Source organism: Ziziphus jujuba, chromosome 2 (assembly GCF_031755915.1).
Source record: "Ziziphus jujuba cultivar Dongzao chromosome 2, ASM3175591v1".
NCBI classification, from domain to species: domain Eukaryota; kingdom Viridiplantae; phylum Streptophyta; class Magnoliopsida; order Rosales; family Rhamnaceae; genus Ziziphus; species Ziziphus jujuba.
In genome coordinates, this window is record NC_083380.1 from 15700402 (window position 1) to 15713471 (window position 13070).

Below are 13070 nucleotides of genomic sequence, written 5' to 3' on the forward strand. Positions count from 1 at the left end.
AAAAGAGATGTCTCCTGGTAAGTTTAAATATTATAGTATGTGAATATCAATTGATGTAATAGTACAAATATGTAATCATATAATAATTATTTTGTAACAGTTGAATGGTGGGTCATGTATAGTGATAGTGCACCTACAGTAAGAAAATTGGCATTGAAAGTTTTGTCACAAACAGCATCATCCTATGCCTGTGAAAGAAATTGGAGCACTTTTGCACTAATACATACAAAACAAAGAAATAGACTAGCATATAGTAGAATTGAAAAACTAGTCTATTGTTATTATAATATGAAACTCAAGTTGAGGGATATGGAAGCTGAAGAAGAAAATCATCAAGATTTGGATCCAACAATAATATTTGAAACTATAATGGAAGATGATGATGAAGAGGGCAACCAAATATACCAATGGATTAGAGATGTTCATTTAGATAATCATGAGCGGAATCCTGATCCAAAGATTGCTCAACAAGCTGAAAAAGAAGGGATAAATATTCAAAAAGTGATTACTGAAGAAGTAAATTCTAGTAGTGGTGATTCATTTCAAAGGCTTATGAGAGAGCCAATTAGAACTACTAGTGCTTCAGCTCCATCAGGTGGTACACATTCACAATTTGAAACTCTTAGTAGTCACTCTAGCTCCAGTGGTAATGAAGATAACTTCAATAAATTATCTGAATTAGAAGGTAGAAGATGCAGGGCCCAAAGGGAATCACCAAATCAAGAAGTTGGATTAAGCCCATTTACTGGTGAACAATATTACACACATGCAACACAGGATGAAGATCATGGGAGTGGAGATGCAGGTCAAGGATTCGATGCTGTTGGAAAAGACTATACACGTAAAGAGAAATCTATGATGGAGATGTCACAACAAGAAAAAGATTCAATTTCTATGAATTTTGGATCTATGAGGGTTGGAAGTCATTTTCATAACCCTTATTCAATGAATAATTATGGAATGTCATCAAGTAGCAACTCATGGGTACCATCTCAAACTCAACCATCAGAAAGTAGTAGTTATGCACATAGTCAACCAATAATACAAGATCCATATGGTTGGCATATTAATAATTATATGCAAAACTATCATGGAGATATATCTTTTCATAACTACTTCTCACATTTCACATCTCAAAATCAAAATGAGGAAGAAACCGATGATTTTCAACCACTCAGAAATTCTATGTGGTATTAAGATGACATTTATGAACTACAATATAATTGTAATAATCGTTTTATATATTTTAGTTAATAAATAATTTTATCATATATGTATTTTTTGATATATTTTTATTAATAATAATTCATCTATGGTTATTAATGTTTAATTGCTCATTATTAATCAATTCACTAAGAAGAACATAACATCCATTCAATATTTTAGTAAGTTTTATAATAAATTTGATAATTGATGGATTAAATAAGTTAATTCTAAAGTTTCAATAAAAATTTCCATATTTTAAAACAAATTTCCATATTTTTTATAATTTTTTATCGATATTCGATATTTTTCGATATTTCCATGGAAATTTTCGTATTTTGAACTCTCGATATTTCCGTCGATATCGATATTTTGAACCTTGCATTTAACTATGTTTATAAGGCAAATGCCTAACTATTCGATGAATAAAAAAACCGCATTTATGCATCTAGAACATATGCACCATCTCTTAAAGCGTATGCCTTATGTCCCAAATTTTAAGCTTTCATACTCTTTTTCTATGCCTCGCCTTTAGACCAGGGCTGAGCTTTAGCCCTATGTGTGCCTTTTAAAACACTGGTTGTGAGTGAGAGGTTGGGTACCCTTGGGACAAAAGTTTTGTCAATTTTACTACCCTGGGGATCTACAGGGGCTTATTTGACCACTTTACCCGCAATAAAAAAAATATTTAAAAAACAAAAAGTCAGTATTTGACCATAACATAAACAATCAACTTCTTGCTTTTTAATTTCAAAATCAACAAATTATTAAGTGCTGGCTTGGTAAACTTTATGTTCTTGGTTTTCAGTTGCTTTACTTTTTTATTAAAGGTTTTACTTTGGTTATGTATGCTTTAGAAGATAGTTAAACTTTTTCACGCAAGATTAAAAAATATATATCAGATTAAAACAATTTCAAACTGTTCATAAATAAAATCCATTTAAATAAACACTTTTATTATTGTCATTATGATTTATATATGTTTGATCTGTGAAGTAAATAAATAAATAAATAAATAGAAAAGTATAAATATAAACATTACAAAACAAACCAAAAACCATTTCTTTGGACTCGATCTTCGTAGATCAAAGACGAATCCAAATATTGCTTGACTAGAAAAATATTATTTTCCTATAATTTAAAAGCTCCATTTTTAAAAGATGAACAAACTTTGTATACTTTAGTACTGTTGAACTTCAAATTAGGTCCCACGTAAGAGTTAAGATAAAAAATTTGGCAGCTACCTTGTTGACTGGGTCATATGCATTTTTTCCTTTTATTTTTATTTGTTTTTATTTTTTCTTTTTATTTTTATTTTTTATTTTTTTAATCTTCAACTTTATTGAACAACTCGGGAATCCCTCATATTCATTTTATCACCAAACTCACTTCTCTAGTCTTTACTGTACTTTTCCTGTAATCTTTATTTTCTTATTTAAGCCACTAATTATCTCCATTTTATATATATATATATATATTCGAAAAAAAAAAAGAGCCATGCCATAAAATTTATACTATTCGAATTTGCTTGACTTTTACTATAATATTGACAAGTATGCGCAAGTCATTGGTAAAAAAAGTCAGCAATTATTAATCCACTTGCTTAAGATGGAAGACAAGGGGTTGTCTTTGCAAAAATAAAATAAAATAAATAAAACGATGGAAGACAGAGAAATAATTGACACCCAAAGAAAAAAAGACAAAAGAAATAAATAAATAAAGAAATGACCTATTCTTCTCATGAGTGGCTATAAATAACAAAAGAAGGTGAAGCAAGAAATTAAGTCCCAATTTCATTGAAGGGGTGCTTGCAGAAATGGGTGTTTCTTCCTTCTTCCATACTATCTTCTTGGTTCTTGTGATCGCTTCTATCCTTGCCATGCACTCAGCAGAGGTTAATGCAAAAGGTAATTTTCCTGCTTACCATACAATTAATTTGGTGCACATGCATTAATTAACTTATACTAGAATTATCATGGGAGAGAAACCTTTTATTTTTATTTTTAAGTAATATATACCAAAACTTAAAACATAATATATATAGAGTTTTGTTGTGGTGAGGATTTCACAATAGATTTATGAAAAGGGATATAACATGTTAGATGTCACATAGGAAATTTTTGTTTCGATTACTTTTAAAATAGTTCAATCAACAATAAATAACAACTAATAGTGAACTAAATATATATTTTATGGGTTACTTTTTTTTCTATTTAGGTTTATTTTAAAAAAAATAAAAAAAAAAGGAAAATAATTTGCCATCATTTGGATGATATGGGTTAAAACAAAGAAGTCATATATGTATATATGTATGCATCTCTTTTTATAAGTTTTTTTATAAAGTCTTTATCATATCAAATTTGTATTATGTATGATTTTTTATTTTATGATAAAGGCTTCATAACGAACTTAAAAGGGATGGGACATGTAAGATGCTGTATAGGAAATTTTTTTTCAATTGCCTCTAAAAAAGTTCAATCATAATAAATAATAACCAATAGTATGTTCGAGATATATATTATGAGTTTTTTTTTTTTTCCCGCTTTCGATTTTGTTTTAAAAAGGAAAATTTTAAATAATATGTCATCGTTTGAATGATGTCAATTATACATATAGGAGAGTGATATGGATCGTTGGATTAAATGGGTAAGAATGAAGGGTTCAGATTCATTTGAACCATTAAATGGGACTATAAATCTCACTTTTCTTTTATTTTGACTTAACAAAAACCAATCGCTCACGCTTCACGCTCTCCCAGCTACCATGGTCGATGATCACTCTTCCGATGAAGAAACTCCAATGAAATACTAATCTGACAAATAGGTTTGTATGGAACTTTCTCCATACAAAAAGATTTGCCAAAAAGTTTATATAGGAAATGTTCCTCCATGTATATAAATGGCTGACACGCACTCAATAAAACATTAATTATAAACTCAAGAGTATGTATAAAAGCTGGCCACTTTTTGTTTTTTATCAAAATATGCTGGCTACTGTTTAAATATAACAAAATAACAACAAAAATATAGATAAAGGAAAAGCAACGTACAGAACAGACTCTCTATTTTAAATATTTTTCATTTTCATTCTCAGCGCTGAATGCATAGAATTAAAGTCTTTCCACAAAATTTCAAAAAAGTTCTTATACAGACTCAGGAAATAGACTTAAGATTTTAGGAATAATTACACCTTAATATTTTTTAGTTTGAAAGAATTGCATTTTGACTCTCAAATTTATATTAAAGGTTCTAATTTAAACCTTAAAGATTCAATTTGTTACAATTTAATTTTTTGACTAATGGCTAAAGGAGATTAATAGTTCCGTCCCAATTCATTACCCATATTAAACTACAATTTGTTGCACCATATGTCCTCTGATTTGAATTTCTTGTTATTTACGCCATGTAGTTTTGAGATTTGCATTTTAATACTTTCTAATTTAAATGCTACCTTAATTACCATTTGCCAAAAATCTTTGATCAGACAGAAATATTGCATATTAAATTTTTATTTTTTTTATAAGTAAATTACTTAATTATAAGTTATCCAAAATCTCTTTATATCTTGTGCTTTCGTGGACACAAGTAAAAATGGTCAATCACTAAAGCCAACATTCTTCGTCATTTGTATATTAAAACATGAAAACCTAAATTTGAATGTTTTAAATTTGAAAATTTAAAGTATGATTTCCCAACCTAGAGTATACTAAACTCTAAATAATCCTAAATTTTAAATTAAAGAACCCAAGTAGTCTTATTTTAACCAATTAGAATCTCAAATAAATTATAATCTTCTGTTTTATTTTTGAATCTGAGTTCTGAAATGGATAGAAAGAGAAGAGGAAAAGTAAAGTATGTGTAGTAGGATTGGTATCATTTTTTCAATTTATAGGGTAAAATTTTAAATAAAAATAATAAATTAATTGTATTGTAGTATCCATATTTTTCATCTTTAAATTTAAAAAATTATAATTTAAGCTTTCAATTTTTAATTTTTCGCTTGCTCAAATATTTTTGGACCAAGATATAACAAATTCAAATATAAAAATATAAATTACGATATTTATATTTGAAAGCCTAAATTGCAAACTCTGTAATTTGAGTACAAAAGTACTAATCCAAAAATAACTAAAGAAGATGAAAATGATATAACCATCCCCACTAACACATTTCTTCATAAATAACATCACTTTCTGATTGTCTATTTAACAGTGTCCCTGAAATATTCCGTATCACCTCCCAAAAGAGCAACGCCACCAGGATCGGGAAATCCTCCACCGTAAGTATCCAAGGATCATAGTTTGCTTGGAACAGCCAAGTCGCCTAAGGTTGAATCTTAATTATTTTCTAGGAAAAATAAAAAAAATGTTGTAACGATTTTCAAGTTTTATTTATTATTTTTTATATTTATATTTTTATTTTTTATTTTCGATCTTGAATGGATGTTAGAATTGTGTCTTTCACAACTATAAAATAATAAGTGAACATTGTGGATTTTGCATTGGCAAATGACCTTGCGGGTTTTCACTTCTCTTTTGTGACTGGATAATATATATAGGTTCTGGGATCGTACTCCTTGCTTATACCTTTGTAGGCTGTTCGTAGGCTTTTGCTCCTGTTTTAACTATTGGGTCTTTAGGACCATTATTTATTGGGCTGCTGGAGACCTCAAAACTAGGGGAATTTGGCTCAGTGTTCCTTTTGAAAGAGCTTTGAAGATATATACCCACCGAATTGTGAACTTTTTTGTTTTGACCTTTAATATCTATTATGCCCTTAAAAAACTTTTAAAAGACCTGTATGTCTCTTCTCTCCCTCTTTTGCTTCTTCTTCTTCTTTGAACTCCAAACACCTTCATTTCCACGGCCTTCATGTTCGTGCTTCTTCAAATGTTACTGCTTCTGTTGACTCTGGCAATGGCAATGGAGCCGTACTAGCTCTAGAGAAGAACCCATATGTTACTCTTTATGGAAGACAATATTTCTCTCTAGCTGCCATTGTTGGTCAAGTACTTCCCTTTTACTCTTTTTTTTTTTTTTTCCCCCTTCTTATGGAGAAAACGATGTTTTTTTCTCATTAATTATGCATTTTCTTATGAAAATGCAATATGGGTTTTAGTATGGTGTTTTTAGTGAAATGGGTCTAAATTATTTGAATTTCATGAACTTTTTTTGGAGTTTTGGTTATCAGAGAATTTGTAGATTAATTTTCTGTTTGGGTGTGATGGCTTGGTGTTACCACAAGGGTTTCGGTAATTATCGATGAAACCTACGGTAATTTTTTCAGCAAGGACAAATTGATTACCGTAGGTTGCATCGGTAATTACCGAAGGTAATAAATTTTTTTGGCCAATTTGAGAACTTTTTCCAAACTTTTGGGGTTTTTTCTCCTTAGGATCATTGAATAATGTATATTTTGCATGTTGTTGCATTTAACACACATTAGGGGACTTGTGGGGGCCAAATAAATGGTAAAATGTGATAATCATAGGGGTTTCAGTAATTACCGATGAAACCTACGGTAATTGTTCCAGCAACTACAAATTGATTACTGTATATTTCATCGGTAATTACCGAAGACCTTATGGTAGTCAAATTTTTATGCCAATTTGAGAACTTTTTTAGAATTTTTGGGGTTTTTTCTCCTTAGGATCATTGAATAATGTACATTTTGTATGTTGTTACATTTAACACACATTAAGGGATTTGTGGGGGCCAAAAAATTTGTAAAATGTGATAACCATAGCGGTTTCGGTAATTACCGATGAAACCTATGGTAATTTTTCCAGCAACTACAAATTGATTACCATAGGTTTCATCAATAATTACCAAAGGCCCTATGGTAATCAAATTTTTGTGCCAATTTGAGAACTTTTTCAGAACTTTTGGGATTTTTTCTTATTAGGATTATTGAAGAATGTATATTTCGCATGTTTTTACATTTAACATACATTAGGGGACTTGTAGGGGTCAAAAAATTGGTTAAATGTGATAACCATAGGGGTTTCGGTAGTTACCGATGCAACCTACGGTAATTTTTATAGCAACTACAAATTGATTATCGCAGGTTTTATCGGTAATTACCGAAGGCGCTACGGTAATCAAATTTTTGTGCCAATTTGAGAACATTTTCAAAACATTTGAGGTTTTTTCTCCTTAGGATCATTGAAGAATATATATTTTGCATGTTTTTGCATTTAACACACATTAGGAGACTTGTGGGGGCCAAAAAATTGGTAAAATGTGATTACCATAGGGATTTCGGTAATTAACGATGAAACCTACATTAATTTTTTCTGTAACTACAAATTGATTACCGTAGGTTTCATCAATAATTACCGAAGGCCCTACGGTAATCAAATTTTTGTGCTAATTTGAGAACATTTTCAGAACATTTGAGGTTTTTTCTCCCTAGGATCATTGAATAATGCATATTTTGCATATTGTTGCATTTAACACACATTAGGGGACTTGTGGGGGCCAAAAAATGGGTAAAATATGATTACCATAGGGGTTTCGATAATTACCGATGAAACATATGATAAGTTTTCCAGCAACTACAAATTGAATGTTTTCACTTATTAATGTCATTTTTTCTCTTCATTAATAAAGCTAGATTTATCATGTTCTCGGTGGAAACACACACAATTGAAGTTGTCAGATGGAATTGTGGTGATTCTTTTACGTTGGTGGACAAATGTCAATTACCGACGGTGCATCGATAATTACCATTGGGCAGTAATAGCATCAATGAAACAGTAAGAAACCTACAAAAAATTGAACAAATAACTAAACACAGAATGATATTTTAGAAACACAATACAACAGATGACTTTGCCAACAAAACAACACATAAAACCAACATCTATTATGCCAAAACACATGTTACACGGTTGAGCTACTAATTGCATTCCTTACTACATTGCATAACACACGCATACCGCATAACATGCCCCCATTGTCTTTTATTCACCATCATATATAAAGTTGTCCAGAAAGGTTAGTAATCTTGTAAGGTTGCAAAAAAAAGAGGTAGATTATTGATGGTTCGCCCGTTCGTAATCTTGTTCATTTCTAATTTTATCATATTTTTGTGTGTTTTCTTTTGTTTACCATGATTCTCATCATAAAATGAAGTTGCATTGAGCACAAATCTTGGTGTAAATAAACGTTATCAAAGTAGATAAGAATTAAACCTTGGCATGTTTACAAGTTAGGTTCTGCTCAGCATAAGGTCAAAATGTAGTTATTTTTACCACCTCACCAGAAATGAAGGCATCTGCAAAGGACCCCTGCAATAAAGCACTGACACTCAAGGATGTTTTAGGATTCAAAGCGTGTTGCGTGGAGATTAATAAACAAAATAACTGAAGCAGATCAGAGTGTATAAGAATAATATAGAAAAACATATTAAAGTCTTCCATTATTTGCTTATAATGTACAGAAGTATTATACAATAACATCATTGAAAAGGAACAAATACTACTTGGACATGAATCATAACTACATTAGTGCTCATTATTTTACTAAGAGTGGTAACAACTCATCGTTAAGGCACAATAAAAAAGATGTAGGGTCATTATCAAAACTTCATCTTTGGAAAATTATAAACATATATACAAGTAGGAAAGCTGGCTTTCCATAAAATTATTGCTCTTCACTAACTTCAAAAGAATGATCTAGCTACCAGATATGAGCTGTTCAAGATGTTAAACATTCCAACATATTGTATTGCTGCTGGCATGCAATCACGTTAAATAGAAACTTCAAACTTTTCCATGTTTGTGTTGCTGCCTTATTCTACACCTCTCACATCATCTCAGATACCTGCATCTGGAGGAAACCGAGGAGAGCTCATTTTAAATTTAAGGAATAAAAACAAGCAACTGCTTTTTTCACCTAAACAATTAACAGCCAATCCTTTAGTGGTCATATCCTCTTAATGCCTCAAGGATTTTATCCACCCATCTACCACCAAAAAAAATTATATCAGGTAGCATGTTCAAATAATTGATCATAATCACATAAAAGCAAGCACGTATATTCTTCTGGTTAGGTACAACGTGAAAATTACTAGAAGGAATCCCATTTGTGAAAAAAAAAAAAAAAATTCAACAGCTATCATTTTGTCAAATTCACAGTTGGCACTAGTAAATTCTTATAATTGACACATAATTTCTCCATTTGACCATGCCAAAAGTATAAAATAATAGAAATAGAGTAGCTCTCCGTGGGGTATGTCTGTAATTTCATCTTCTACGGGATTTTTGATACCACCATCAGTCTAAAATGGAAATGAAGTTGTACATTAGTACAAGAGATTGAAAACCATTGGATGGTTCTATTGCAAAGATGTAAGAGAAATCAAATAAAAGCATTAAAAAATATGGCCCTCTGACAGATCACGAAACTGGTATGCAACTTAACTATCATCCAGTTATGTTTAGAGCTAGAACTGTCGAGTAAGGCTTCTCTCTCAAGATGTAACGTACATACTTTCTTGGAATTCTGTCTTCGAAGAAACAAGAGCATGCCTACGACAGGACAGTGAAATGAGCCACCGAAGTTAGACTTAGTCCACTGAAGCAACTTCTTTTATCTATCATGTAGGGAGTACTTCTTAAACTAGAACTTGTTCTATTCCTCAATTCTCCAAATACCAGCAAACCCTTTCTATGGTTTTGATCCCAAACCCTCCTTTGACCGAAGTATATGATGATGCTTGGATTTTTTACCTAGTGACCCTATACCCTACACCCAAAAGAGACCGCACCCCTATTTTCCCACAAACCCAATATGCTTTTCTCTCTCCTCTCAAAACCCCACAAAACCCACTTCTCAATTCGAGCTTCTTCTTCATCCCCACCACCACCACCACAATCCCAAACCAATAATCCCCTTCCAAACCCATCACCATTTCAGGAAGCGAAACTAATTCCATTAATCATCTCCATCGCAATTGGAGTTGAATACCTTTTCATCTTAATTTTTTTTTTTAATATTTAAAAATGATAATTTGGAAATATTAAAAAATAAAAGGGCAAAACAAAAGAATTTGAAAAGAGTGGGTAAATATTCCTAAGATCCTTCAAAGAAGGATATTGGGCCAAATTCCAGTTGATGATTTGAAACAGAGATGACTTTGCAGGCTGCACTAAATAGGAGCCCACAACATTGTGGTCCCATCTAAATGAAGCCCAATTGACATGATCAGTAATAGGCCACTTCTGTTTGGCTGGAGAGAAAAAACCAAAGGAAGAAAAAAAAAATAAAAAATAAAAAATAAAATAGCAACGGAAAATGCAAAACCCCGACAAATGTTCAATCTTCTTTACAGAGCTCCAGCAAAGATTATCTCATTTCCTATACCAACACCCAGTTTCTCAATTTCATGCGCTACACTTACCACCTCACCATCTCAGCTTCTACATCCGACCTCCCAAGATGCTGCCTTGGCCAACCTTCTTCTCAAATCAGATTCAGAAGCTCTAACCCAAAAAATTCTTCTCAACCCCAATGTTGAATGGACCCCAGATCTGGCTGACAGTGTCCTCAAGCGCTTATGGAACCATGGACCCAAAGCCCTTCAATTCTTCAAGGTCCTGGACCACCATCCCACCTATGCTCACTCCTCCTCATCCTTCAACCATGCTATCGACATCGCTGGTCGTTTGCGTGACTACAAGACCCTTTGGACACTAGTGGCTCGAATGCGCACTCGTCGGCTTGGACCCAGCTCCAAAACTTTTGCAATCATTGCTGAGAGGTATGTTGCTGCCGGAAAACCTGATAGAGCTGTAAAAGTTTTTTTGTCTATGCATGAACATGGTTGTCCTCAGGATTTGAATTCGTTCAATACGATTCTTGATGTGCTGTGCAAATCCAAACGTGTGGAAAAGGCTTATAATTTGTTTAAGGTTTTTAGGGGCAGGTTTAAGGCTGATAGTGTTAGTTATAATATTATTGCAAATGGGTGGTGTTTAATTAAGCGTACGCCAAAGGCATTGGAGGTGTTGGAAGAGATGCTGAAGAGGGGATTGAATCCCAATTTAACAACTTATAATATAATGCTTAAAGGGTATTTTAGAGCTGGTCAGATTAAAGAAGCTTGGGAATTCTTTTGCCAAATGAAGAAGAGGAAATGTGAAATTGATGTTGTTACTTATACTACTTTGGTTCATGGGTTTGGTGTTGTTGGTGAGATTAGAAAAGCCCAAAAGATTTTCGATGAGATGGTTGGTGAGGGGGTGCTTCCTTCGGTTGCAACATACAATGCTTTGATTCAGGTTTTGTGTAAGAAAGATAATGTGGAAAATGCTATTATAGTTTTTGAAGACATGGTGAGGAAGGGTTATATGCCTAATTCGACAACTTATACCGTGTTGATTAGAGGATTGTGTCATGCAGGTCAAATGGAAAGGGCAGTGGAGTTTATTAACAGAATGAAGGATGATGAGTGTGAACCAAATGTTCAGATATACAATGTTGTAATCCGTTACTTTTGTGATGCTGGAGAGATAGAAAAAGGGTTGAACTTTTTTGAGAAGATGAGCAGTGGGAATTGCTTACCTAATATGGATACATATAATATTTTGATAAGTGCAATGTTTGTGAGGAAGAAGTCAGATGATTTATTGGTGGCTGGGAGGTTGTTGATCGAGATGGTTGACAGAGGATTTCTGCCTCGGAAGTTTACTTTCAACAGAGTTTTGGATGGGCTTCTGTTAACAGGCAACCAGGCTTTTGCAAAAGAAATCTTGAGATTGCAGAGCAGATGTGGTCGGCTTCCTCGGCAGATCAAATTATGAAAGCCTGTTTGCATTCAGAGTGGATCATTATGATTGCAGATTTGACTGACTGAGAACATGTGAGTCTTCATGTTTGGTGAATTCAACTGGGGCTTCCAGATTTGGTTGAACAAGGAATTTTCAGTGTCCAATTTGAGGCTTTCGGCGGTTAGTTTTGCATGCAGTCCACAAGTAGGATTGAACAAGAATGTTATAGCACACGTTTCAGCTCCTCAGCGGGTGATGATCTCATCTGTATCAAGGTTCCTTTAGTTCTTTCCTTGCTGTGATAACAGAAGCTTGTACTTTTTAACTTCTAGTTCTACCATTTTTTAAGCGAGAAAGAAAAATTATTAAACTGTTGTATATATCTCTTTTTGGTTGTTTATTTATTTTTTGTGCATTATTAAAATGCTTACATTGGTTAAGTACTAACTGGAATTTATCTTGTTGCTAAATAAATGAATGGTTGCTTTTATACCTTTAGGAATTGACTATAAGGAAAATCATTATACAAATGCGTGCAGTGGTTGCTTTTTTGTCTCTACATTTCTTATTGAGCCAATCATTTTGAATATATGCTAACTTAATGACCTGTGATCATGAGAAGAATAGCATTGATTATTGCATCTTTATATGGTAACTTTTGTTAGAGATCCAAGTCAGTAAAGAAAATGCTCTTATCATAAGTTGCATTTTCTACATAAGCTGATTTTGTAATCCTTGAGATAGTCATTTGTAATGATCAGCTAGTCTCTTCGTGTTATTTTGTCAAATTTTTTTCTTTTGTTTTCGGTCAAATATTTCTGTACGAGTATACTTTTTCTCTTCAAATTAGTAGAACAACTATATGAATCATGACTTGTGTTTTCTCTTATCATACCAATAATGACCAATCAAACGGGGGCTAATCGGGATGGGGCAGGCCTACTCGAGGTTGGGTATACCCGACCCCTATCGTATATGACAATGAAGGTTGGTAGAGATACGTGCTCTGATTCTACTAGCACAAAGAAGAGAGACTGAGGCAGTGGTCATTAAGGTCATGTTTGGTACGCTGTATGGGGATGTATTAAAGATTG

At 32.6% G+C, this 13070-nt stretch overlaps 1 protein-coding gene across 1 annotated transcript; it reads left to right on the forward strand.

Moving 5' to 3' along the window:
* Window positions 1-10466: 10466 nt before the first annotated feature.
* On the forward strand, window positions 10467-12474 carry LOC107418580 (pentatricopeptide repeat-containing protein At1g74900, mitochondrial). Its single transcript, XM_016027285.4, has one exon. The coding sequence runs from the start codon at window positions 10519-10521 to the stop codon at window positions 12007-12009; it is 1491 nt and encodes a 496-aa protein (XP_015882771.2). The 5' UTR covers window positions 10467-10518; the 3' UTR covers window positions 12010-12474.
* The last annotated feature ends 596 nt before the right edge of the window (window positions 12475-13070 follow it).